General features: G+C 47.5%; 5 protein-coding genes across 6 annotated transcripts; 2 read left to right on the plus strand and 3 right to left on the minus strand.

Annotated features, from left to right (window-relative positions):
* Positions 1-1,482: 1,482 nt before the first annotated feature.
* Positions 1,483-3,091, plus strand: LOC127752829 (probable E3 ubiquitin-protein ligase XBOS31). Its single transcript, XM_052278266.1, has one exon. It carries the CDS (start codon positions 1,538-1,540, stop codon positions 2,861-2,863), a length of 1,326 nt encoding a protein of 441 aa, XP_052134226.1. The 5' UTR covers positions 1,483-1,537; the 3' UTR covers positions 2,864-3,091.
* A 1,523-nt stretch (positions 3,092-4,614) lies between these two features.
* LOC127752838 (pectin acetylesterase 5-like) lies at positions 4,615-8,319 on the minus strand. The gene is made up of 10 exons (XM_052278276.1): positions 7,642-8,319; positions 7,468-7,547; positions 7,249-7,338; positions 6,569-6,693; positions 6,039-6,099; positions 5,900-5,950; positions 5,706-5,783; positions 5,513-5,618; positions 5,250-5,395; positions 4,615-4,932 (listed from the first exon to the last, which is right to left on the minus strand). The coding sequence occupies exons 1-10, from the start codon at positions 8,069-8,071 to the stop codon at positions 4,807-4,809; spliced, it is 1,293 nt and encodes a 430-aa protein (XP_052134236.1). The 5' UTR covers positions 8,072-8,319; the 3' UTR covers positions 4,615-4,806.
* Positions 8,320-9,422: 1,103 nt separating this feature from the next.
* LOC127753325 (glycine-rich RNA-binding protein 2, mitochondrial-like) lies at positions 9,423-10,373 on the plus strand. The gene is made up of 4 exons (XM_052278810.1): positions 9,423-9,609; positions 9,759-9,827; positions 9,931-10,037; positions 10,145-10,373. The coding sequence occupies exons 1-4, from the start codon at positions 9,483-9,485 to the stop codon at positions 10,190-10,192; spliced, it is 351 nt and encodes a 116-aa protein (XP_052134770.1). The 5' UTR covers positions 9,423-9,482; the 3' UTR covers positions 10,193-10,373.
* A 195-nt stretch (positions 10,374-10,568) lies between these two features.
* LOC127753309 (soluble inorganic pyrophosphatase 4-like) lies at positions 10,569-14,029 on the minus strand. Of its 2 annotated transcripts, XM_052278798.1 has the most exons (10): positions 13,563-14,029; positions 12,987-13,049; positions 12,573-12,770; positions 12,367-12,395; positions 12,080-12,145; positions 11,884-11,991; positions 11,613-11,678; positions 11,420-11,540; positions 11,016-11,097; positions 10,569-10,941 (listed from the first exon to the last, which is right to left on the minus strand). In XM_052278798.1, the coding sequence occupies exons 3-10, from the start codon at positions 12,709-12,711 to the stop codon at positions 10,899-10,901; spliced, it is 654 nt and encodes a 217-aa protein (XP_052134758.1). In that variant the 5' UTR covers positions 12,712-12,770; positions 12,987-13,049; positions 13,563-14,029; the 3' UTR covers positions 10,569-10,898. The 2 variants fall into 2 exon arrangements, with proteins under 2 accessions (XP_052134758.1, XP_052134759.1); XM_052278799.1 differs by lacking the exon at positions 12,987-13,049.
* A 2,286-nt stretch (positions 14,030-16,315) lies between these two features.
* Positions 16,316-18,279, minus strand: LOC127769331 (protein SOSEKI 4-like). Its single transcript, XM_052294886.1, has 2 exons — positions 17,261-18,279; positions 16,316-17,156 (listed from the first exon to the last, which is right to left on the minus strand). Exons 1-2 carry the CDS (start codon positions 18,154-18,156, stop codon positions 17,036-17,038), a joined length of 1,017 nt encoding a protein of 338 aa, XP_052150846.1. The 5' UTR covers positions 18,157-18,279; the 3' UTR covers positions 16,316-17,035.
* Positions 18,280-26,504: the final 8,225 nt, after the last annotated feature.

Here is a 26,504-nt window from a genome sequence, read left to right on the forward strand (position 1 = left end):
ACTTCTCGTTTTACACGCTGAGAGTAGGTAGGACAAAATTCATACTCTAGAAGTTGAGTTTTTTTTACGGAGGGAGTATATCTTATGGTACTAAACAATATAAGTTTATAGAAACTGATAGGTAAAGTTTGAAATGTTTGACATAAAAGAAACCTAAAACGATAAATAATTTGAAATGAATGGATGGAGTACTGTATTTTCATGGGAAATGGAGCTTGTAGACTAGTAGAAATAGAGTCTCGATTTAAACCTGAATTTTGAATAGAAGATGGCCCACGCAATAGTGTACCAATAGTAAGCTAGAGAAACCCAAGGTAAACATGGTTGAAGTTGAAAGTGTACCAAACACAACCTTGTACAAAACTGCGTGCGGTGCATAATTAATCAAGCCGGTGATGCCAAGCGTGCACCGACAACCAGTTTGTTTCTTATTTTAAGAAAATCAACACGGTCGTCTCAGATCGCATGTTTGATCCGTGTTATAATTAATTAAGGAGTTAGCTAGCTCATTAATTAACAACCGCTTGTTTGCATGATTGTTGCATCCCCTGTACAATATACTCCAACTTTATCATATTTTAACAAAACAATTAGTAGTACGGAGTATTACTTAGTACTAAGGCACTAGTAGTAATTATATACCATCAGATATATAGACAGTACTTTGATGGACTTAAGCATTAATTAAGACATAGTAGTACTTAAAAAGATGTAATGATCTTAAACGAGCTCATCGGCTGGCGCGGCTCGTTTTGAACATGAGTTTGAGCTGACCTAACTGTTTAGAATACAGGTCACATCCACGTTGACAAGTCAGAAAAGGGTAAAAGGCAGCTGCGCGGCCAAGATTGCAATCAAATTAAGGTTAAAACTGGATAAACTCTCCCAGGCTCCCTCAAAAATCATACAGTACTATTTCAGTGGCTGCAATGTTTTAATTTCTAGTAGCAATTATAAGTGGATACGATGTTCGGTTTCAAAAAAAAAAAGTGGATACGATGTTTATATACAGTAGTGTTCCTGTCTGAATAGCGACTTTTCCGACCTGTTTTGGCGCATGATGCCAATTCAATTGGTGTCACCGGAGTAGGTTCCAAAGTTTACCTCCCCAGAATTATTGTAACACCACTAATGTATGTGAACACACATGTTTTTATAGACTCGTTAGAATTTCTACTAGTATGACGAAGCTAGAAATTCTTGTGGGAAAATGTCCGTTTTGAGAATATACGTGCATAAGTCTGGAAACAATCCTAACTACCGGAAGAAAAAAGGGTGAATGTTAAATAGACTTAACGCCTTTATTAATTAATATTTATTATTACAAAAAGGCACGCATGGTAGTTGAAGAAGAAATCAGTGTAGAAAGCGAAGACTAAATTGAGGAAGGCAAGTGGTTTGAGGAATGCTACGAGCGAAAAGATTTGGAGTATAAATAAACAGAGAGCGATGGAGCCGGTCGTTCCAAGCTGAAGCCTCCACTCACTTGCTCTGCCCACCGGCGCCGGCGCCGTCGCCGCCCTATCCTGTCCTACCTATGGGGCACGGCCTGAGCTGCAGCCGCGACACCGACGAGTACGACCTGTTCCGCGCGGCGCAGCTGGGCGACATCCACGCCCTCTCCGCCCTCCTCGCCGCCGACCCCGCGCTCGCCCGCCGCGCCACAGTCTACGACCGCTTCACCGCTCTTCACATCGCCGCCGCCAACGGCCGCCTCCAGGTACTGTCCATGTTGCTGGATTGCAACGGCGACGTGGACGTCCTGAGCCGCAAGAAGCAGACGCCGCTGATGGTGGCGGCCATGCGTGGCAACACCGAGTGCGTGGTCAGGCTCCTCCGCGGCGGCGCCAACGTCCTGACCTTCGACTCGCCGCGCGCCAGGACGTGCCTCCACCACGCCGCCTACTACGGCCACGCCGAGTGCCTGCAGGCCATCCTCGGCGCCGCGGCGCAGGCGCAGGGCCCCGTGGCCGCCTCCTGGGGCTTCGCGCGCTTCGTCAACGTGAGGGACGAGCGGGGCGCCACGCCGCTGCACCTGGCTGCGAGGCACTCCCGCGCGTCCTGCGTGCGCCTGCTGCTCGACAAGGGCGCCATCGTGTCGGCGCCAACCGCCGTCTACGGATTCCCCGGGAGCACGGCTCTGCACCTGGCGGCACGCGCCGGCAGCATGGAGTGCATCAGGGAGCTGCTGGCCTGGGGGGCGGACCGGCTCCAGAGGGACTCGGCGGGGCGGATCGCGTACGCGGTGGCGATGAGGCGGGGGCACAGGGCGTGCGCGGCGCTGCTGAACCCGGCGGCGGCGGAGCCCATAGTGTGGCCGTCCCCGCTCAAGTTCATCGGCGAGCTGGAGGCGGACGCCAAGGCACTTCTGGAGGCGGCGCTGATGGAGGCCAACAGGGAGAGGGAGAAGAGGATCCTGCTCGGCAGCGACATCAACATCAAGGGCGGCGACGAGGAGGAGGAGGAGGCGTGCAACATCTGCTTCGAGCAGGCGTGCAGCATGGAGGTGAAGGAGTGCGGGCACCAGATGTGCGCGGCGTGCACGCTGGCCATCTGCTGCCACAGCAAGCCCAACCCCAAGACCCTCCTCCTCCACCCGCCCGCCTGCCCCTTCTGCCGCACCACCATCTCCCGCCTCGTCGTCGCCACCACCAACTCCAACAAGACCAACAGCCGCCGCCGGTCGAGGAGCAGCAGCAGCAGCTTCAAGGGGGGGCTCTCGTCGGCCATGGGGTCGTTTTCCAGGATAGGCCGCGGCTCCGGGAGATTGGTGGTGGACGGCAGCAGTGTAGGAGAGCTCGCCGACAAGCCTGACCACGACTTCTCTTCTGTCGCCGCCGCTGCTGCTATTTGTGACACATGACCCTCCCTCCTCTATTCATTTTTTGTGCAGTTACACCTTACTAGCACTAGAGCTTTGGGTAATCAATCAATCCTCCCACAAGCTCAAGCTAGGTTATTCATTATAGCAAACAGGAGTTGGATATTGGGATTGGATTGCATTTGTATTGTCTTGTGTTGCATTCAATTTGTAGTATATACTTGTTTTTGGCTTGTCATGGTAAATAATATTTACTCCCTATTTATTGTACGATTATCAAACTCATACTCAACTACACTAAATACTGCAGTACTATTACAAGGCCAACACCAGTGGATGTGCATGGTTGCACAAACATTGTACTAGTACTACTAAAGCTATGAGATCTCCATAGAGGTACTATATATCTTAATGTTTCCCTACAAATCAGCAGGTGAGTCTATCACCCATCTCACCTGTACTGTACTGTACTGTACTTAACGCTAATTACTACTCTAATTAGTACCACGACCAGGGATAGCTAGCATGCATGTGTCTCCCGGCGTTGGCTTTTGTATCATGTAGAGTAGTATAATTAAGTTTATGACCAAGACAGATTTCCTCCTGAAAATTAAATTACTGGACAAACTTGACGGTTTCACACAGAAACTGCAATACACAATGTGCAATGCAATCGCCAAGTGTCAATGCAGTGTAAGCAACACGTTAAAGCTCATGGACCGTACCTACTTGTGTGCCTTTCCGGTGTAATAAAAATTAAGAAGCCTTCCTCCTTATTACACGTTCCATTACCATCATTTGACCAGAAAGATTGATGAGCCGATCAAACAAAGATACTGCTGCGGCTGCTAGCCAAGCCTTCCATGCATAAGATGGATAGGAAGTTGATTCAGGGAAAACTTCACCAGTCAATTTGGCTTCAGGAACGTGGTGCTAGTGCTTAGAATTGGAATTGGAATTGGAAGAGGAAGAGATCGAGTGGAGTGCCACCAACCTGTTGGTCTCGGACGCACGCACGCACTTCCACTTCCACATCAATTAGTTAGGGAAAGGGCAGTTTCAATTTCCGGATTACGATAGCAGCCGGCAAGTACACAAGATATTTACAAGGCTTCCTCCTATCATTGAGCAATATAGTATACAATACAACAACCTACAATAATATTTTACTGAAAGAAAGAAAGAAATATGTCACCTTTGCTAGTGGAGGCAGAGGAAAGGAAACAAGTGTATGTGCAAATCTTCCAACAAATTGCGTGCTTAGACCGGACAACTTACCTGTCAAGAGGACAAGCAGACAGCAACACATATGTTTGACATAATCCCAACCAAACCAATGGAAGAAAAACCGGCTCAACGCCATCAGGTGTACTTGCCAGTCTTACGTTCCATTCCAGCTTCATCTAACAAGGACAAACACACTCTGGTCACTGCCAAGTTGGGCATGCCATACCCATATAGTATGGCCTTCTTTGGATCCTTCGGGCTATTAAATAGCCCTTCGGAATCTTGTTATTTAGGAATATTAAACGTAGATTACTGACAAAATCAATTCCATAACCCCTAGGCTATTTTGCGAGTCGAATCTAACGAGGTATATTAATCTATAATTAACGAATGATTACTGTAGCATCACTGTAGCAAATCATGGATTAATATATCTCGTTAGATTCATCTCACAAAATAGCCTAGGGGTTATGGAATGAGTTTTGTCAGTAATCTACGTTTAATACTACTAAATAACAAGATTCCAGAAGGCTATTTAATAGCCTGAAGCATCCAAACAGGGCCTATGTCATCAAACTGATAGAGGCATCAACACGGCAAGATCTTGTCAATATTTCTATGTTTGAACGGTCCTCAAGAGGTGCACTACTACTAGTGTGTGTCCCATTCAACTGGACATACTGTATCTGAGAGCCCCATAGGGGTGGGTATATTCTGCTTCAAATCATCGGTAAACTACAACGGCGAAGAACCACATGTCAGCCTTCCTGATAGGGTTGTTCAAGAACAACATTGTAGCATGTTGGGTTGCACGGATATTCACAGTCTATTTCCTTCACCTCTCTCCGATCAAAGAACCAGTCGCCCACCGCTTCAGCCACAGTCTGTTCACCAGAATTGAAGCAGATGTGAGTATATGACATGTCATTGATCGCAGAAGCAAATGAATCAGCAGGACTGCAAAGAATATAAATATTGGTCGACAACCAGTAAGTTAAGTACTACCCTCTGATCAGACTTGATTTCAGCATTCTACATCTTGCTGGCATTCAGAAGCCATGACGACATTGCAATAAGACTACACCATCAAACTCTAAAACGATGCAATATCTAACCACCAAAGTCTGTAAGTTCAAATCCTACGGGGGACATGCCAACCTATAGTTCTATAAACAAGATCATATCATTCCGCATGTGTTACCTTATTGTTTATTCTCGAAGCAGATGGGGAGTGCCAAGCCAAAGACTTCATGGATTGGCAATGTATAAAGCATGAATCAATGAACATGCCCCAGCCCCTTTTCTTCTTGAATTCACTTATAGCATCAAGCAGTGATTTTCTAAAACCTGAAAAAAAATATTTCTCGAGATGGTAAGGTGCCAAAGTGACAGCGGACGGAAGGTAAAGTCATCCAGAAGGCATGAAGCAGTAGAGCACATGTCATGAGTTTATCATATTACAACCTTGTAGAATTTCAAGCTGTTTCGTATTACACTTGGTAATATCCATTCTGCAATCTTGCCACAGATTTTGAGGGTCAGATCCGTCTGGAGTCAAGACATGCTCTACCTGAAAAGGACAACAATTTTTTTATCACACTAATATTGGAGCTGCTAACAGAACATGGAACCTGCCAACAGATACGGATAATGGTACCTGCCAAACATCATATGCTGGATTGAGAATAAACATTGGGGTGGTGATGCCTTTCGCCACTTCTTGTGGGAAAAAGCACTACAAGGCACGATTAAGGATTGCTACTTAGCACATAACAGCTTGAAAAGTACTGAATAAAAAAGGTGATGATATTAATACAAGAAACAGTATCATAAAAACAACTAAAGGATTACCTGCCCTGGTTCCATATCTGAACTACAACCAGGGAACCGTTTCCGCAAATCCTGCAACAAATCAACAGCAAACATAAGAATCATACAATTAAAAAAAAACAAAAAAAGGGTATACGCAGAGAAAAGTGCAGACAGCGACCTGTTGACGAGCAACATCATTATAGAAGCCCCGCATATACCTTCTCCCAGAAATGTCTTCCCTGTAATGAGAAAAGTTAAAGGAACAGTAAAATGCAAGTTTTAAGGGCTGGCTATACTTGTGTTTTGCTAATGGCCAATGCCCCAGAAGAAGTGATAAGCTATCCTATGAATATGTTGACCCCAAAAGTGGAAGTGTGAATTATGGGTTATTGGGCACATTGTTGGATGATCAGCAGTAAACACATGCATAGCTAACTTATTCGTCCACAGCTGATTCACCTGAGGTGAGCAGGCAATGTGGTTTTAAATGTAAACATTTTACACATCCAAAGTTAACATATAATAAAATCCTGACAAATTGTCAACATCAAACCCCTTGACAACTTAGCATTCCCAGATGCTTATACTGAAGTAGCAGCAGTCCAGAAGAAAGGATAATGAAGCAATGCGTGAATTGCATGTTGAAAACTTAAACAGGGAAGAGGATATTGAAACACTGCAGTGCTCAAGATCAAAGCAAGCACATACACGTCAAGAAAAAAACCACCATCTGCAAGACACTTAACAGTAGAATCCTTTGGTAAAAGTGCACGGAAATCATCACAGTGAATGTATGTGGATAGACCACCTGCAGAGCATCCTGTAAGAAAAGCCTGCAAATGTAGGAAATAAAAAGAAATAAATTAACACAGCAACATTTTGAGTCATTGCATCAAACATAGGAATGAATCATTTGATATAGCTATGGAAAAATCCCTTCGCTAACTTGCAAGTACTGTAAATGAATGGTTAAAATAATATGAAACGCATTAAAATGAGGAGATCAAAAGATCAAAGCATAAAAATAATAAAAGTGGGTGTAAATCATCCACAATAAGGGCTTAAAGAGATTGGTTGTCAGCTACAGGTACAAGATATAGAAAAATGACGAGGAACACTTGTAGTACATTATTTTAGAGGAATATTGTGGTGATCAGGTGAGCATGATCAATAATTGACAGGGCTTTGCAAGTGAAGACAACATTCATGCTGAAAGTGAATTATTTTCCCTGTATCAATACATATTCTAGTGTGGTGCGTAAAAGCAGCCAGACCGATCCAATACTGCGACAAACAATAAGATACTAGTAATTCATAAGTCAAAAGGTTCTAGCAGTGAGTATGAATAATAATCGGGCATCCTCTTTTAATTGGAAGGAAGAGGAAACCTGTTTAGCACGGGCTAGACCCTTGGGTAGAAGTTCAGCCATGACGGCCTCCCAGATGCGCTGGCCTCTGAAGAAGAAAGTGGCGCCATACTGTAGAGAATGACGGCGCAGTACAGTAGAACAAGTAAGTAAGAAAATGTGGTGAAGTGAAGTGGGGAGTGTAGGGTATGGTGACTAGTACAGTGTATAGGAATAGGAGGTTGGTTGGTGCAAATAAACCTGGTGTTCATCTTGGACATTTCCAGATAAGGAGGCACCATCACAATACCTGATCTTGACCTTGTTCCAGTTGTAAAAATCTGCATCACTATGTATGTGTGAAGTGAAGTACTCCAATAGCAAGTAGTAGTAAGTAGAAGTGCAAAGAGGTGAGAGAGAGCGATTGGATTTGACCTGGGTTCTGGGCCTTGTCGTCGCTCAGGATGCCGACGAACTCGACCCGGGTTTCCATGTAAGCAGATGAGCCAAGACTGGTTTTCTTGCGATGATCACAGGACGTGCGATTCCTGCACCAGCTCCCGCCCTCTAGGTGGAGGAGCCATTTGTTAGATCCGTCGCCGAAGCCTGGCAGCCAGTGGTACCCAGGCGGGGTCCCGTCGAGGCAGACAGCGCCCTTCTCCTTGGCGCCGTGGACTAGGGTGAGGTCGACGAGCGTGGGGAGGCGGTGGCCGTAGGACGGGGAAGGGGAAGGGGTGCCGAGCGAGCGGGGGTGTACGAGGAGGAGGAAGAGGAGGGCGACGGCGAGGAGCACAAGGGCGAATGCGGCGGCGTGGCGGAGAAGGCGGCGGCGGTGGAGCGCCGGCGCGGAGAAGAGAGGCGGCATGACTGAGACTAGTTGTTGTTGTTGGATCTGTCGAGGATTCCGTCGTCGTCATTTCTAATTTCTAAAGCCAGCGGGATCCAGGATCCGGGATGTATACAATAATAATCGCAAATGTAGTACAAAAATAAATAATCTCGCTGGTCTTCTCTTCCTTCGCCGACTGATCGAAGCGCCGCCGCCTCCTCCGCCACCGCCGCCGTCTCCTCCAGTCCCTCCGCCTCTGATATCCTCCCTTACAGATGGGGCCAGCCGCTTGGTGGAGCTGAAGCCCAATCACATGAATGTATTCCTTCTGACCCTTTCCTTTTTTTTCTTTTTCAAAATTTGATATCGTACATCTAAAATGTTGTCCACCTTTTAAACCAAAACGGTTTATTAGAAAATAAAAACTAATTTATACGTAAAACTTTTATATATTTATTAAGAAAGATTTGGAAAATACCATCACAAATATACATGAGTTGCAAGATACCATTATACGTGACAATGATATGTGGGGCTTCAATGACACATACGATGATTTTTCCAATTTCGTGATTGGCCCTATTTATTCTTAGCAAGTTAAAAGTCAAATATAAAAAAAACTACGTTGAAAATATCTTTAAATTAATTTCAAATTAAGATTAAAAATTCAAATTTGCTTTTGCTCATTAGGCCTACCGATGGAGCCATGAAATTTTGGTTATTTGCTGGTGGACATTTATCCCATTAAAACGAGCCATGGAATCGTCTCATTTCTCCCAACCAGTTGGATTCCTTCTGCCTTATCCCTTCTTGTCGTCCACGCCGCCATCTCCTTGGTCATCCGCAACAACGAGGAGCTCGGGAAGCTGCTGTCTGGGGGTGACCATCGCCCATGGCGGAGTACTGCCCAACATCAACCTGGTGCTCCTCCCAAAGAGAGCCGCGGAGAAGGCTAACAAGGAGGCCAAGTCGCCGAAGAAGAAGCCCGCCACCGCCGAGTAGAGTAGAGTAGAGTAGAGTAGCTGCCTTCTTTCCGTGGTCTAGCCATGAATGGCTAGATCTGGATCGGGTTTCTTCTTCTTCTGCTGTATGTAATGCTGCCGTTAGATCTGATAGTGGTGGGGTGGTATTGGTACTAGCTTTGTACTCCTTGCATTCCTTGGCTAATGGAAGTTCCTTCCTTACTTTTGCTCCCACATCTGTCTTGTTCTTGGAAACGCATTCCGTGTTCTATTTCTGCAAAACGGGATTATTATGTGCTTGCTTGCTACATCCGGAGTCCCCGGACTAGCAGTAACACTGTGCTTGAGATTGTTGGATTGGACAATTTATTAACAGTCTCTGTCCGAGTCCAAAATATGTGGATTTCACAGGGTTCCGATTGTCAAAAACGACACGCTTCTCAAATCAGTATTTGATTCGGGGATAGATCTAGGGTTTAAAGCCAATGCTGAATTGGAGACCAAAGCTGGTGCCTTACGCGGCGACTCCCTTCGGGATTCTGTCCCATCCTTCATCTACTGCCCGTGCCCGTGCCTCTTCCTCCTCCTGCCGCTCCAAACTCTTCATTGGCGGTGCAAATTTCCTGCCTACCTGCTTCGAATTCGATATACATTATTGTGCAAACATTGTCTTTGGTTGAATTAGTGTTAGCTCTAATTCGCTGCAACCACGCAAGCCTAGTGCTAATACTTGTACCGCTCTGTCTTGTTTTGATTTGCAGGTCTTTCTTACGATACAAATGAGACTGCTCTCAAGGATGCTTTCTCTCAGCATGGCCATATTATTCAAGGTACATCTCAAACCATCTGTTCCTTTCCGATGCTATCAGGTTTCTGAATCTGTGTGTGTGAACCGACAGCGTCCTCTCCCTGATTGATTAATGTGTTGTGCAGTGAAGGTAATATGCCACCCAGTGACAGGGAAATCCAAAGGGTATGGCTTTGTCAAGTTTGCTTCAGAAGATGAAGCTGCTGCAGCATTGCACAAGATGGGGGGTGAGGTAGGTTTGCTCTCTTGTGGTGCTAGACATGGCACAAGTCAGGATGTTTTGCTATAATATGCATTACTTTGCTAATGCAATTGTTCCATTTGATGAAATTGCTTCAGGTGATTGATGGAAGGAACATAAGGGTACACTATGCAAACAGCGGATGATCTGGTGCCACTTCTTCTTGGAGGAGTAAGTGTCTTGTCTTGTGTCGGGGTGCATGGAGAGCTCAACTAAGGCATGTATTTGTAGATATGTAGTCTTTCGTTTTCATGGCTAGCAATATGCACCTCTGCATATGTGGGTTTCAATCTTGTCCCATCTCCCCAATACACAAGTCATTTGATATATCATCTAAACATTTATTCTGTATTCTGCTGAATTTAGACAACTGGAATATATCAAAGCAAGCTTAATTTCCCCCAGAGTAACATGGAAATAGAACACTAGTCTCTTCTGCTTTAGCTCAACTTGGACCCCCCTGTTGGCGGAACAATTCCATGTTTCCGACTTGAAAACTTATATGATTGGTGTAGCTACCCTTGAAAAACCATTGCACGAGTTTGAAAAAAAGAACTGCTCATTCTATGCACCAGTAAACGCGAAGCCTATTATGGGCATATCAATTAACAAGGAAGCTCGTACTTCTTGATGCACACATGATTCATCCAAAATTTCCAAAGCATGTCATATTTTGCTCAATCAGTTATTCATATCACATATATGAGCTGGGAAAAGAATATTTATCGGTCGGGCGTACTGCCATCAAGGCTACAAATTATCTATAGTAAGAAAGAATGGTATTATATACGTATATAATGCAATGTGTCCATGTTTTTTCGTCAACATCTTCCAGCAGTGACAAGGCACCTCCTATCTGCGTAGGCCCTCAAGGATGTAAGTAGCATATAGATCCCTGTAGAACAAAAACCAGCTCAATATTTGGCGTTGCATATCGCCCAAGGAACATATGTAGGAATTGAAACTCACATGGAATGGCGTATGGTCTCATAAGCAGAAGTGGCAGGCATGAAGTCGTTGACAGCCACCTCCTTATTCTCATTCTTCTTGTCTATTTTACCCCATTAAAGAAAATACTCAATTCAAGAAGATAGTAGCACTGTCTAAGTACATGTACATGCACTAAGTGGCCAAGATGCAGTAATCAACGGACTTCTGCGAGAGATACAATTACTAGGCATCCATCCAAAAACACAAACCATATATGTTCCTTGTCCTTTCAAATTTGAGAAGCTACAAATAATTCATACTGCAGTGATAAATAAGGCAATGGGAAGCTAGCTGAGCTTGTTTCAGTAGAGTTCCATGAATATTTTATGCTCTATGAATGCAAATAGAACAAGTACATTAAGAGCAATAAATTAAAAGGATACAGTCCTCGAAGAAACGCCTGATTTCAGCTAAGCGGTGAGGTGGGAGGTCCTTGATATCGTTGTAATGCTTGTACTCAGGATCATCAGCACAGACTGCAATAATCTTATCATCTGCCTCTCCCTGGATAAAACCTTACCACTTTAGAATCTGTTCATTCATTCTGAAGAAAGCGCACTTGAGTAGGGACCAAACCTGATCGATCATAGGCATGACACCGATGGCCTTTGCCCGTAGGAAGCATCCTGGGATAACTGGCTCCTGTGTGCAGTAAACATTAGTTCAAAACCACCAGATACGCAGGAAAAGGGATCAATTGTTAAGGATTACAAAAATAGACTTGATAGTGGATTTTTTCTATTGTGTTGTGTAACAAGTTTCAGTGAAGGGACCATGTATGGATGGGCTATACCTAGATGAAAGACTTATTGTATTCTGATTTAGCAACGTGCAAGGAAATACACACCTGCATTATGACCAGCACATCCAAAGGATCACTATCGTCGCACAGCGTGCGAGGAATGAACCCATAGTTGTGAGGATAGACGACTGAAGAGTAGAGAACTCGGTCTACCTGAGCATGTTGCATGGTACAGAAAAGGAAACATAAGCTTAGGAAAACTGCAAGTGCAGAAGAAGATGAGCGAAACATGTATCTTTACTTTTACGAGCCCGGTTTTCTTATCAAGTTCATACTTGACCTTGCTGCCTCTCGGTATTTCGATGACCTGAAAACAAAAGTGGCTGAGTATTGCTTTGTCACATAATGTGGCTTTGTGAGACAGAACATGGGTGGGTTGTTGAGTCAGTGTCAAGATGGCCATCATCAGAAGACTGAATATACATAGCTAGCAGGTTTTGCATGCCATCCGCATGAACTGTATGGTGTAGTTAAACAAGAACATTTAAGTGATGAGAGAATCGGCAAAGGCAAGCAGCAGTGTCTTACACAGTTGAAGATGGTGGGTGCCTCAGGTCCTGCAAGCAAAGCAAAGGAGGGAAAATGATGAATTTTTGAACCTAAGAAATATAATAGAAATCTGAAGGGTAACGTGTACCCAAGGAAATCACTACTAGTAACGAAATACTCCAAAGTAAGGTGGTTGAGCAGCAGTTAGTAGAGTAGAGTAGAGAATAGAGTTACGAGTATTTTACCAATCTCAAGGTCATGCCATGGGTGTGCTGCAACAGATCTCTTGGACATGGATGAGAGTATCCTCTCATTGAGAGCTGGTGCCTTCCCCTCGCGGGTGGAGGAGCTCGCGGTGGTCGCGACTTGGAGAGGGGGAGCCATGGAAATGGAATATTGAATCAAATCTTAAATGGAGCTTGATGTTGCTCGATGAAACAAGCCTGCATGACATAGATGAACCAAATCAAACAGAGTACTATGAATGAAGTAAGGAAGGCAGGAAATGACTTACTAGTAAGTTGCAGGCTAGCATAGGCATAGCATGGACAAAATAAATTAAGAAAAAGAAAACAAAGCCGAGCAGATCATACTAGGAACTCTAGGAGTAGTATTATTACGTAGAGAGGGGATGGGGGCAGAGAAGGTAGCAGACGCACCAAGTTGAGACGTTGTGTGTTGTGTTGCTGCTTGGATTGGATGAGCTTGATCTCCTAATTAGGCTGTGTCAGGACAGGGAAGAAGAAGATCAGATGGAAGCAAGCATGCAATGGGTGGTTTGTCTACTCTGGCGGTTTTTATAGAGAGGCAGAGGCAGAGGCAGGCCTAAAAGTGTTGAGTAATTGCTGAGTCAGCATGGGAAGACGGTTGGAAGAGAGAATGATCGATCGATCTATCTATCTATCTATCTATCTTCCTTTCCTTCCTTACCTACAGGGCAGGGCGAGAGAGAGAGACCAAGTCTAGTCAGTTGAATATGTATGTATCGGAAGTTGGGACAGAGCTGTATTGTATAGAAACTGAAGTTGTATGCATGTACTGTATGCACTGCACGTCCGTCCGTCTGCGATTAATTGAGCTGGAATCAGTCGTCCCCGTGGATCTGTGCTATGCTATGCCGCATACTATCATACTACTAGTTGTATGAAGTATGAACCGATTAATTGGGTTGGGTTGGCTTGTTCAAGCAGTAGCTGTGTGCATTGCAGTTTCTACTTAGAGAGCGAGCAGTTTACCCGATCAACATGTCGGCCACCACGGCATCCAAATGAAGAAGATGTCAAGATCCATTGTTCCAGGCCAGGCCCAGTGTTAAATGTTACTCCAATGTTTGCGCGTTGAACCGTACCGTACCTACCACTAGGAGGAAGGAGAAGGACATGAATTAATCGATCCAAAACCAAAATGTAAATCTAATGGAAGGTGTGAGCGAGTGAGTCCATACAAGACAGTTTAATACTCCTACTAATAAGCTGCCTGAATCCAACAAAGCAGCAAACTACGGAGTAGGAGTATGTAAGAAGCAATTCAATTAGGCAGGCAGGCGATTCATCAAACACGTAGTACTCGTTTTCAACGATCATTAGCTACTACTACCCATCAAGTGATGAAGAAGAAAGTAAGTACTACTGTAGAGGGGAGGAGCTCCACTACTGGGGTAGTACAGTAAGCCCTAGATGGGATGGAATGGAAGGAGTAGCTGCCTAGCTAGGAGTCGGCGCCGGCGAGGTCGTCGTCGTGGTTGGAGTTGGAGTTGGAGTTGGAGGGGAACTTTTGCTTGAAGGCGTCCTGGCGCTGCATCCACATCATGTGCCCCTGCCATTCAATTCAATCCATCCATCCACAGATCGATCTGAGTGAGTGAGTCTGAGAGAGAGAGAGCAGCCACCGCGCGCCACCATGGATGGGATGGGAGTAGGTGATACTGATACCTGGAGCGCGGCAGCCCAGACGAGGAGGAAGGAGGCGACCCAGAACCTCTTCTCCTTCACCACCCTCCTCATCGTCCCCATCTTCTTCAATTCCACCCCTTCCTTCCTTCCCCCTTGTTCTTCGATCTCGATCCGATCTGATCTATTCCACCCCACCCTTCCTGAAGAAACAAGACATTTCTCTCTCTCTCTTGCAAGTTTGGAATTGGAAGTGTGGGGAATCAAAGAATTGGGCTGACGAGCCTTGTTCGGCCCATGCATACAGATTCATTGTTGTTAAAAGGAAGGAAAAAGGTACACCCAAGGTCCCTTAACTTGTCATCGAGATACAAAAACATCCTCGAACAGCAAAACCAGATATGCGGAGTCCCTCAGCTGTACAAAACTGGTCACCTGAGGTCCCTCGGTGGTTTTCAACCCGGTTTTATCTGACGTGGTGGCTGAATCAGCATAGGACTCACGTGGGCCCCACATGTCAGACAGTCCACGTCATCACCTCTCTCTCCCCTCTTTTCTCACCTCCTCCTCCTCTCTCTCTCTCTTCTTCTTGGGCAGGGCGGTCGGCAAGCGGGGAGGAGGCCGGCGGGCCGGCGTTGCGAGGCAGGAGAGGAGGTGCGGCAACCGGCGGGGGCGGTGGGAGCACAGGGGGAGGCGAAGGGGGAGCATGGGGAGGGCCAGCTGCCCGTCTGCCCCAACACCGCCGTGGCGACGCGGGCCATCGTGGTTGACGATGAGCTTGGCCCTGATCGATGGCAGCGTCGATGGAGGCGAACACTGAGAGGAGGAAGACAAGAGAGGGAAGGAGACATGCTCCGTTGCTGCTCTCCCCTGCTGGCCGCCGGCCGCGCCATTCACCTCTGGTCCCCCCCGGCCGCTGCTCGTCTTCGCTAGCGAGCGCCACCGCCACTCTTGTCCCCTATCGGCCGCCAGTCGCGTTGCACGCTTCCCACTCCCCCCCGGCCTCTTGCTTCGCCCCACCATGCCCTACCCGCTCCTCGGGCGCAGCGCCGCGCCCCGCTCCTCCGACGAGCCGACCTAACCGCGACTCCCCAACTCCAATGAGAACGACATGGATGCCGGCAGCGAGGAGGCGAAGCAGGAGCAGCACCGGGTGCTAGCCCACAAGCTCTTCCTCCTCTCCCACCCCGACCTCAACGACCTCGCCAAGGTTGCCCTCCGTTCCGACGCCCTCGACGCCGTCAAGTCCAATGGCATGGCGCTGTTATTTGAGTCGCTGGCCGTCAATGGCGTGCTGGAGCCGGATGACGCGCTGCTCGTCGAGATGCGCGTGCGAATCGATGAGGAGGTCCCCCAAGCCATCGTCGTCCGCGCCTAGCTCCTCCCCCGCCGCCCACGCCCGCCGCACCGACCAGCCATGCCCAGCTGCTTCCCCGGCGGCCAACGATTCGATCCAATCCGGCGAGAGAGAAAGGGAGAGGATGTTGCTGGGGTCGGCGGCGCTTCTTTTCTTTCTTCTATCCTCTTCTCTTCTAGCCGCCGGCAGCAGATGGGGAGAGGCGGCCGTTGTAGCCTCCGCACCTCTCGGCCTTGTCGGCAGCGGCGGCGTTGTCCTCCACCGTTGTTGCCCTCCTCACGAAGGCCTCGGTGGCTGACGCTGCGGCTGGTGCCCGCCGCCGCTCCGCCGGCCACCGCCCCTTTTCCGCGCGGCCTCGAGCGTGTGTCGTTGTCGGGTGCGGCGACGTAGGTGGAGGCGGAGGCTGACGCTGCGGCTGGTGCCCACTGTCCCTTCTCTGCCCAGCCTCGCGCCTGTGCGCCATCGTCGTCATTGGTGCGGTGGTGGAGCTTGGTCATCGACGTGCCCCGCCTCGCCCGCACAGAGAAGACAGAGAGAGGAGGAAGGGAGAGAAAGGGGAAAAGAGAGGTGACGACGTGTCACCTGACAAGTGGGTCCACGCTTACTCAGCTGCCACCTAGACTAAAACCGGGGTCAAAACCACAGAAGGACCTCGGGTGACTGGTTTTGTAGAGTCAAGGGACCCCGCATATCTGGTTTTGTGGTTCGATGATGTTTTGTAATCCCGATGACAAGTTGAGGGACCTTCGGTGTACTTTTTCCTAAAAGGAAACCTGCATTACTCCAGTATACGTAAAGTAAAGAGGCGCTTCCCCTGGCTCCAAGCCTCCAACACCACCATCTTTGTTTCATTAAAAAAAAAAACAGCACCATATATATTCTCAGGCATCAATAAGATCATCCACAGTTAAATCCCCCACAATCCATTCCATGAAGACCTACATACTCCTTTCTCATGCCTTTCTTTTCTTTTAACAAAGGAAAAGGATAATCAATTGGAATACATGTTATCGCCATGCCATCAATTCCTCCTAATTCATCGACGGAACAAAGGCGAAAAATAACCAAAGTCTTAATTTTGATGCATTCGATTGCTGGCTGGTACGTTGTGGTTGGTAAGCTGAGTGCTAGTACGAAGCATCATTTGCTATGCGTCGGTACTCAGGCATGTGCTGGGTGACAATCATCTGACATTGATTGATTCCCTTAAGTTAATAAAAGACGAGATTACACAGATGTTTTTATACGTGTGTTCCATCGTTTTCGTTTTCGTTTTCACACCAACTGATCGAATCGTGCGCTCAAACGAACAAACTAACTTGTTGAAATGAAAAAAAAAGGGAAATAAAATAACTAACTAGTGTAGTACTAGTAACAGAAGAAACATTTTGGTATCATTCGATGGATGAGTTGCCTGACAAGAGCATTAGCTTAGCTTAGCTTAGCTTGCTGATCCCCTCCTCTATGATCTGATCTGATCTGTCTCCGGGCTGTCCATGCGCGCCGCCGTCGATTTGGCGTGCAGCTGTTGCCTCCTCGGGACGCCATCCTGATCCACCACGCCAAGCCTACTACTCTGTCCCCTGCAATTCAATTCAATAATATAATCAAGAGGGATTAATTTGTTGATCAAATTAATTAACTAGTAATGTGTTACGCAGTATATGTAAATAAAAAAAACTGGTACCTGTGGGCATTGCAAGAGGATGATCTCCTGAGGGTGAGGTCGATGGGGTGGGTGGTTGTGTTGGTGTCCAGCAAGCTTCCACTGAAGTAGTCACGGTGGTCCATGATGTCCGGCTTGTTGTTATGCCAAGCAGTAGCACGGCGGCGTTGTGATTGTGCTTGGCCCTGCAGCTCCTTGATGGAGGAGGCGCCGCACGAGATGAGCTTCATCAGCATCGCCGACGTCCGCATCCGCCCTGCCGGTGTCGTCGCCGCTTGTTGCTGGGGCGTGCAGCCATCCTCCTCCTGTTGCTTCTGCTTCAGGGTAACAAGCTGGGTGGTGGTGTCGTCGGGGCTGCTTGAAGACGGTGGAGGTGATATCTCATCAATGCCAATTAAGGACTGCTGCGCCGCCGCCGGGACAGGGACAGGGTCGGTGGTGCGGTGATAGTCGGCGAGGTCAAAGGATGTCATGCACCTCCTGTGCTGCGGGGGCGTAGTGGAGTTATGGTGGAGCAGCGGGGAGCCCTTGAGGACATACTCCTCATGGTTGGTTGATGGCGCGGGGATGAGGTCGTCGGCGGTGAGGTCTTGCCAGACGTAGCCGGCGTTCCTCCTGTAGGTGGTCTTGGCGGACCAGGAGTAGGCGGCGGGCATGGCGGCGCCGCGGAGGTCGCTGAGGCGGGCGATGAAGTCGCGGAGGTGGAGGCGCTGCTGATCGGAGTCGGAGGGGACGTGGACGTGGACGAAATGGGGGTGATCCAGCTGCCCGTCTTGCCGGCACAGGTAGTACACCACGCCCACCACAACCTGCTTCATCTGCTTCTTCTTGAGCTCCGTCCTCCACACCATCGTCCGCTCGGGGCTAGCCCAACCATTACCATCACCTGACCTGCTATGACGACTAGGATTTGCCATCAACCAACACTACCGTGTGCTGCAGAGGCACAAGATCGAGTGTGTGTATGTGAGTAGAAGAAGAAGATCCAATTCGAAGAGGACCGCCCGAGCCGACGGAGGAACAAGCTAGCTAGCTAATCCATCATTCTCTCTATATATATGCAACTCTCTCCGTCGCTCAAACGCGTTCGCTAGCCGGAATATTTTGGGAGTAAAAACAAGTGTGAAGAAGGTAGTCAGCAGTTCACATGACGCATCACGACCACACAAGCCACATGCATCAATGGCCGTCCGTCTACTATACTAGTACTAGTCAATTCCACTCCACGCGCTCCCATCACTACACATGCATATGTACGGGCGGCACAACCGGTCAAACATACTACACTTAGTCCACACCTACTACTACTCCCTAGTACTACAGATACTCCATGCAGACCAGTGGGTCCAGTCATCAATCCGAGTCAAACTTGACAACTGGATGGTCAACTAACTTCCCATCGTGTGTGTCCCTCTCTTTTAGCGGGCCGCGGAGCCCATCAACCATGCATCTGGGCTAATTTATCCTCACCACATTAACCAACCGCTACCTAGCCCTATCAGGAATTTTTTTTATTAAAAGTTTTACAAAAATAATTTTCCATTTTAAAAATTGACAGAAGTAGTCACCCGCCACCCTCTGGGAAAAATCGCCCTCCCAGAGGGCGGCAAATGTGACGTGGCAGACGGCCGTTCGCTCTCGGGCGATGGCCGTCAACGAAATTTGCAGGCGCCCCCCTTGCCGCCCTCTGCTAGGGCGATTTTACACTGTGCGGGGGGCCGCCTGCAAATGGACGGCGGGGGGCCTGGAATTTTGCACGCGGCCCCCTTGCCGCCCTGGGGGAGGGCGATTTTATACTGTGCTTTATTTGAGAAATATATTTTTTTTATAAATATCAATAGTTATCAAATCTTTTTATATTGAAAACTATACAAGATTAAAATCTCCAAGATTGGTAAAATACAATTTTATTATTTTTTAGGGCCTATTTGAATTGTTACCCTACAAATTTTTTGGTAGTGCCAAAATATAGGCAAGTTTTGGCACTACCAAATCTTTGGTAAGGTAAAATTGCATTTGATCATATTTGGTTTGCTACCAAAATAGAGCCAAAATGTAAAATTGTAGTGAAGAATGTTCTACATGATCCCAAATCTAGATTAGGTATTACCAATTAATAGGCTTCAATCCAAATCAAACACAAGTACTATTCAAATTACCAAAATATTGGTAGGGCATGTTTTTGGTAGCAATCCAAATAGGCCCTTAGTCTTACGCATACAAAAATTCACCACCATAATTAAACATTGTAATGATAAGATAGATAAGAAGTGCCATCGATACACAGTACAAATTTGTCGATCCCGACGAATCTAGCCTGCGGTAACCTATCGGCCCCTTCTAGGTCGGTCAGAATGCATTGCATTCTCGTGGTCCTTCAATCGTTGATACTCTACTTGTGTTTCTGACTCTGTTATCTTCTGGCCATGATATGATGGAGTGACATTATCGATCCATCGAGTAAGTCCACACATCCTTGGATTGCCCTGAAAAAATAGTAATGTTATTCAGTTTGGGTAGAAATTTTGTGCAAATCATAGCGGATTTTGGAAACGGTTAGACATACAACGAAATCGTTGTCTACATTGGGGCAGACAAAATATCTCCTTCCAAATGTTTGTTCAGCAAAGGATGTAGCCACCTGGCAGCGATCTCTGCACCCACACTTTGGACGCTCGGACCATTTAGGTAACCCTAATGGATTGTTCCTCCAGTCTAAGCTTGCAATTTCCACCCGACGTTCGTATTCCATCCAAGCATGAATGAACTGTATGGTCGGTTCAGGTTGCGTTATCGGCCCGCCACTGGAAGTAACTCTGACTGTGTCAATCCATTGTACGAATTGACATTTCCTTACATCCTCCTATGTACATCCATTTTGGGATAGTTAAGTTAATGATAGTATTGAGGAGTGATGAAAAGAATAGTTGTAATTACCACGAAATCATCGTCGACAATGTTTGGACACACGAAACACCTTTGTCCTCGAGTTCGGTGCCTTACGGACCTTATGACCTGACAACGGTCACCACAACGACACTCCGGACGCTCACGCCACGTGGGGAGTCCTAGGGGATTTACCTGCCATTCTAAAGCCTCAGCAGCAATTCGACGTTCATGCTCATCCTTCCGCCTTAGGTAGTCCGATCTTGTTTCACTACGTGGGTATGCACGTGTTCCGTTGTTTTGTGGGTTCTCCATGTCTACCCACTCGATGAAGTTGCACATTGGACGATATGTCTGCGTAAGATGTTACAATTGTGTACGAAGAAGTTAGTTTTTTTATCCATTTGAACTTCGAATAGATGAATCATACCTGATCAAAGTTCGCGCATTGGAAGAATCTCCTGCCCCGAGTTTGTATCATGAGGGAAGACTTGAGTATGCATCCATCGCCACAATCGCACAAAGGACGGTCACACCATGGTGGAAACCAACCAGCAAAAGGATTGCTTCGCCAGTTGAGACGCTCAAGGAATGATGCTTCCATTCTCGTTAGTTGTGTGCTAGTTGGAAAGATGATATGAAGAGGTTGCCTTCAGATTGTCAATTATATAGCATCGTTTTCAGTGCAATATATGTGCACTCAATGAGATACATTATTCATTAGATGTGACAAGACGAGCACGCGCGGGCGTGATTCACTTTATGTCAGCAGGCAGCACCGAAAGTTGATAGTGACTACTCGAGCTGTCGCTTTTCATGTGTGCTGTGCTGGACTGTGCGCGCTACTGGATCTGACACTACCGTGAAGCGCCGAAAGTGTGTTGTCGTGAGCATAAGTTGTTCTAGCACCATATGAATGAAAAGAACTATGTAGGCGAGAGAAACACAAGTAGTACTGCAGTAGTAATAGCAAAAGTAGTACTGCTTTACAAGTTTGTAAGCCAAAAGAAACGGTCACATAAGGACTGAAGAGGTAGAACACTACTGACGAAGCCTCTTACCCCTGTCCCTCCTACCCTGCGCCCTAACGTGCCCCTGGGAGTACGTGAGTCGGTCCGGTGGTATGGCACGGCCAACCCGTCCTGCCTGTACAGGTGTGACCTCTGGCTGCTCCTGAGTGTGCACCTCTGGAGCTCCTCCAAGCTGAGAGGAGCCTAGTACGTCGTGGTGGTGCGCACCATGCAAGTCGTCGTCATAGAAATGGCTAGTAGGACCAGACCTACCGGCGTGAGACGAAGAGGCACCAGTACCGAAGATCCCTGCTGCAAATCCTGCTGGACAAGGACCATCAGTTTCATACAGGTATTTAATAGTATTAATAAAAATTAAAGTACCGTGTGGGCGAGGGATCGACGCTCCGTGAGAGGAAGAGCTGGCGAACGCGCTCGAAGAGGTGGCGAACGCGCCGGAAGTGCTGGCGAATACCCCTACGGAGCTCGCGGAAGCGCTGGTCGTGCCTGCGAACGCGCTCGAAGGCAGACGAGGTCCTGCGATGATGAAACGTGTAGTTAAAACGTGGTGACATATTCGTGCAAAAGCTGAAACAAAAATGAACTAACCTCTGGGCTGAGCTGTACCGTGCGAAACCGGTGCTGTAGGTCGCACTGCTCCGACGCTAGGGGCGCTCGAAGGCAAACGAGGTCCTGCGAGGATGGAACATCAAGTTACGACGGGGTGATGTTTTCGTACAAAAACAGAAACAAAACTTAAGAAACCTCTGGGCTGAGCAGTACCGTGCGAAACCGGTGCCGTAGGTCAAGGTCCTGCTCCGACGGTAGGCGCGCGAGGCCGTGGTTGTACCAGACCAGCTGGAGGTACGATGTCCACGGAGCTGTGACAGGAGAAGACGCGCATGACCGCACGCATCTTCTCCTGCATCCGGTCGAAGGTCACCCTCTGCTCAACGTCAGTCAAGTGCAAACCTCTGTTCAACCTCACTTGGACTGCGATGATATCGGCACTGATATCCCGTGCGGCATCGGCCTATGCAAGATGGAAATAAAAAATTCAGTAATTGTCCTATATTATGCAAGATAATTGAAATAATTGTAAGAACTAATACAAATTCGACGTACCCCCACGAAGTAGTCTCGGTCACGGTGCGTGGGATACGCGTCCGTGACAGCGGCAACATGCGGCTCTGGGGCGTCTGGAGTGAAGGTCACATGCGCACGAGTGCGAGGAAGGTACCGGCGAAGGTAGTCACAGTAGTTCTCCTCTGTGTGTGGGAAGAGCTCGTTGATCACCTCCTCTGTAGCTAACACCCAGTTGTCAACGTACTGCTGTACACGTGGAGCCCAAAGTGCGCTTGCTAGCTGTCCCCGTTGAGTCAACCTGTGAAGAGAGGTAAATTATATGGCTCGATGAAGTAATTAGCATAAAATTTTTGAAATGAACCATCCGAACTCACGAGTGGTCGGCAGGGAGGACGGTCGGCTGCACGTTGCCCGGAAACACCTGCCTCAGTCCGAACTGTCTCATCACACGCTGCGGGCAGTGAGGCTCGACGAAAATGTTGAACACCATCGGCAGGATGGTGAGCCAGTAAGCCTGGTCGCATGTGCACAAGGACGAAAGTCCTAGCGGTGCTCTCGCAGCAACGGCCTCTTCTGTGTACGGCTCCCAGATGACGTCGCTCGGCTGGAGACGGTCAAACTCAAACACGAAGTCCGGGTAACCTCGTCACACCTGGACGTGAGCGTAACGACGCTGCAATAAACATGATCGGAATTAGACATGTTATGTGATGATGAAAAAAGAAGACGACTGATAAACTTATAACGCAGCGAAGTTGCACTAACCCCACGTCGACACCAGTAAGTCCCCATCGTGGGACCGTCTTCTGGCCACTGCGCGCTGCGACCAACCCCGTAGGGTGCGCTGTCCACCACTGGTCGACCTATAGCAAACCTCTCGGCTGCCCAAAGCTGAAGCAACATAGGGCAACCAGCGAAGATCGCTCCCGCGTCGGTCTTCGTGGACGCCTCACAGAGGGCACGGTACGTGGCTGCTAGCACGGCAGAACCCCAGCTCCACTGCGGCACGTCCTGTGGCTGAGCATCCGCGATGGACCGTGCGTAGTGAACCAGCCGGCAGTCCACAGCGTGCTCGTGGGTGCTAGTGAACATCACCCACCCGAACAACCACAACAGGTACGCCTCAAGGGAGCGTCGGACCGAGTAATCATCAGCGTCAGGGTGCAGAAGGTCCGCCTACAATTAAGAATGAAATGTTAGTACAAAACAATCTGTTGATCGCAAAATAAGCATGTATGATAATAACAAGTTATTTACTTACAGTGAACTGAAGCAACCAAGCCTTGCTAGGCCCGACGGTAGAGTACGGGGGAAGGGTGTCGGCTGGTCCTAGGTGTGGAAGGCGCATCACGTGCTCGAAGCACGCGGTGATATCCTCCTTCCACCCAAAAACACCGTCCACAGGACCAACTGGGGCTCCTGCCAGTGGTAGCCCGAGCAGGTACGACACGTCCTGCAGTGTCGGAGCCATCTCCCCACAGGGAAGGTGGAACGTGTGCGTCTCAGGTCTCCAGCGGTCTACCAGAGCGGCAAGGAGTGACCGGTCAGCATCCCACCGCTTCGCTGGGTCACGGTCGTCCGCCGCCGCCTCAACAAGCCTACAAAGTGGTAGAAGGCCTGCCGCACGCAACCTGCATAGAGCAAACTTTAAACATAAGTACAAGACAAAGCAAAGTTGAGTTGAAATGTGAACATATGCATACCAAGGAATGTGATGGGGGTCGACACGCAACCACTCGCGCGACGTGCGTGGACGGAAGGTGCCGAGCTGTGCACCCTCGATTGATGACAGGAACAAGCAGTGGCTCTTGTCAATCCCACGGTTGAACAACGCCGGTGTGTCGTACGCCATACCTACATCCAATAGATTGATCAGAAACATAAAAATAATTAGTTCAACATAAGTAATAAATGTTCATAAGTGAATTACTAACACATATTAAACAAGAGTACAAACAAACAAAAGTGTCACAATACGGAATATTTCTGATTACAACAATAACTGCAGTTACACGATATGAGTACTTAGTCCAAACACTCATCACGATAACATTATGATACAACACCGAATAATTCACAATACTACTAGTACAACAATAGTCGGAGGTACTCATTACAACAACATTCAATTGAAATTACACGATAGAAGTATTTAGTCCGAACACTCATCACATCACAATAGCATTTTATTTCCTAAATCGATAGCATTGTTACACCATGGAATTGCCTGCTGCAAGACGACGCTTTGGCCTTGCGCGCCTGCTTGTTGTTCCTTCAGCAAGTGGTCGCCTTCCATCACTTGCCTGTCCAGATGGACTAGCATCCGCGCCGCTTGGAACTTCTGCATTCTTCGGGCATTTCTTGTAAGTATGGCCGCGCAGATCACACTTGCTGCAGCGTAAAGTCCTCCCACCTGCTTCTGACTCATCCATATCATTTCTGATGCGTCTAGTTTGGCGTCGACCCTTTTTCACCCTTAACTTAGATGGATCTGGAATATAAAAAACTTTGCCACTCTGCGTTGTGTAAGATCCTGAGATCCCGAACCCATATATCTCCTCACTCCATGTATGAAAGATTGCTTCTTTCCTGAAATAATTTGAGACGTACACATTGGGAGATATGCCACAATCACTGGCAGCAGCAAGAACGTGTGAGCAAGGAAGTTGATGAAGCTTCGGCTTCATACAACTGCAGGTACATCCACCATCCGCCTTCAAGACACATTCCTGCACGGCTTGCTTGCGATAGATACCACGCCTGCTCCTATCAACACACATTATTTCATACCGATGCACTTGTGTGCCTTGAGCAACAACTCTATGTCTCCGTGCCTTTTTGATTTTATCTTCCATGTACTTTGTCACTACGTTGCCAAACACTATGTTGTTATCGGCCATGGACGGACCAATTTTCTTGTATCGATCCCTAAAGTAGGCTTGCGTGCCGTGAAGGATGAATTCAACAATAGCAACCAATGGAAGTACCCGAACTCCTCGCATTACCCAGTTGTACACCTCTGCCAAATTGGTTGTCATTATGCCATACCGAGATCAATCGGTGTCGAACAATAGAGACCACTTCTCCTTAGGCTCATTCTCAATCCACTGAGTGAAATTTCTGATGGATGACCCCGACCTCCTTCTCATTGTTGGTGGGTCATCATGTAATGCACCAAGAGGTATGGGAGGCTCGTCACCTTCAACTTGTGGTCTGCGAGATTGCTCGTCTGTTTGCTTCGTTGTCAACTCATCCAACTTGTCCCACAACTCATTAAATTTCTTCTCTTGGTTCTGTGTGCACAGAGCCTCTTAAAGAGCTCCATAAGATGCTTGTTCTTGAATTGCTTGTAGAATTTTGCACCCATGTGACGCATGCACCACCGACTCCGAACATCAGGCCACTTAGCTGGAAGTCCCTTCTCATCCTAACCGTTCTGCAAGTAGTCAATAGCCCGCAACATACCCGCATGACAATCATGTATAAGGCAAACGTTGGGCCTCATACGCACCACTGCAATGTGCACTCTCTCTAGGAACCAGTACCAGCTTTTAGTGTTCTCACTCTCTACAAATGCAAATGCCATAGGCAGAACCTGGTTGTTCCCATCACACCCAATTGCTGTCAATATCTGACCTTGGTATTTACCTGTCAAAAAAGTTCCATCTATGCATAGAACGGGTCGACAATGCACAAAAGCATTGATGCAAGCACCCAATGAGAAAAAGGCTCTTTGCAGCACACTCTTTGTTCGATCATCAACCAATGTAAATGGATGTAGGTCATAGTAAGTATTATTATTCCTCTGGGCAATGGTGGCTAACAGACGAGGCAAATTATCATAAGAAGCTTCAAATATGCCATACCTCATCTCAATAATCTTTTGTTTGGCTCTCCAGGCCTTTGCATAGCTTATGGTGTACTTGAATTTGTTCTCGATGTGCCTAATAATTGATTTCGGTTCAAAGCCAATGTTACCAACAACACTGCTGTACATCTCACTTGCCACAAAAGCTGAAGTGATGTTTCGGTGATACTTCTCCACCCCTTGTAAGTAGCACTTGTGCTCGGTCACAATGCTAACTTTCCAATAATCATTCCATTTACCCTTATATACATGGACACGCCACGGACAATCTTCCTTCATACACATAATTTGTTGACTTGACCACCCTAAACTCTCTCTGCAAGGAAACTGCCCAATGCTTCACCGCCTCCTGCATCTCATCCTTATGAGCATACCTAGCACCCTCAATTACCTCGTTCTCCTTATACTCCCAGGG

This window comes from Oryza glaberrima, chromosome 1 (assembly GCF_000147395.1).
Source record: "Oryza glaberrima chromosome 1, OglaRS2, whole genome shotgun sequence".
Taxonomy (NCBI): Eukaryota; Viridiplantae; Streptophyta; class Magnoliopsida; order Poales; family Poaceae; genus Oryza; species Oryza glaberrima.

What these genes read in the sequence shown, in the direction of transcription:
- LOC127752829 (XM_052278266.1), top strand. Translation starts at nt 1,538, where the DNA reads ATGGGGCACGGCCTGAGCTGCAGCCGCGACACCGACGAGTACGACCTG.
- LOC127752838 (XM_052278276.1), bottom strand. Translation starts at nt 8,071, where the DNA reads ATGCCGCCTCTCTTCTCCGCGCCGGCGCTCCACCGCCGCCGCCTTCTC. An exon ending in GGTGGTTTTTTTCTTGACGT is followed by an intron (nt 6,100 to 6,568) that starts GTATGTGCTTGC and finishes TTCTCATTACAG; the next exon opens with GGAAGACATTTCTGGGAGAA. An exon ending in ATGATGTTGCTCGTCAACAG is followed by an intron (nt 5,951 to 6,038) that starts GTCGCTGTCTGC and finishes GATTTGTTGCAG; the next exon opens with GATTTGCGGAAACGGTTCCC.
- LOC127753309 (XM_052278799.1), bottom strand. Translation starts at nt 12,711, where the DNA reads ATGGCTCCCCCTCTCCAAGTCGCGACCACCGCGAGCTCCTCCACCCGC. An exon ending in ATGTGCTGGTCATAATGCAG is followed by an intron (nt 11,679 to 11,883) that starts GTGTGTATTTCC and finishes TACTGCACACAG; the next exon opens with GAGCCAGTTATCCCAGGATG. An exon ending in CAGGCGTTTCTTCGAGGACT is followed by an intron (nt 11,098 to 11,419) that starts GTATCCTTTTAA and finishes GGGGTAAAATAG; the next exon opens with ACAAGAAGAATGAGAATAAG.
- LOC127753325 (XM_052278810.1), top strand. Translation starts at nt 9,483, where the DNA reads ATGCTGAATTGGAGACCAAAGCTGGTGCCTTACGCGGCGACTCCCTTC. An exon ending in CTCCAAACTCTTCATTGGCG is followed by an intron (nt 9,610 to 9,758) that starts GTGCAAATTTCC and finishes TTTGATTTGCAG; the next exon opens with GTCTTTCTTACGATACAAAT. An exon ending in TGCACAAGATGGGGGGTGAG is followed by an intron (nt 10,038 to 10,144) that starts GTAGGTTTGCTC and finishes AAATTGCTTCAG; the next exon opens with GTGATTGATGGAAGGAACAT.
- LOC127769331 (XM_052294886.1), bottom strand. Translation starts at nt 18,156, where the DNA reads ATGGCAAATCCTAGTCGTCATAGCAGGTCAGGTGATGGTAATGGTTGG. An exon ending in TCCTCTTGCAATGCCCACAG is followed by an intron (nt 17,157 to 17,260) that starts GTACCAGTTTTT and finishes ATTGAATTGCAG; the next exon opens with GGGACAGAGTAGTAGGCTTG.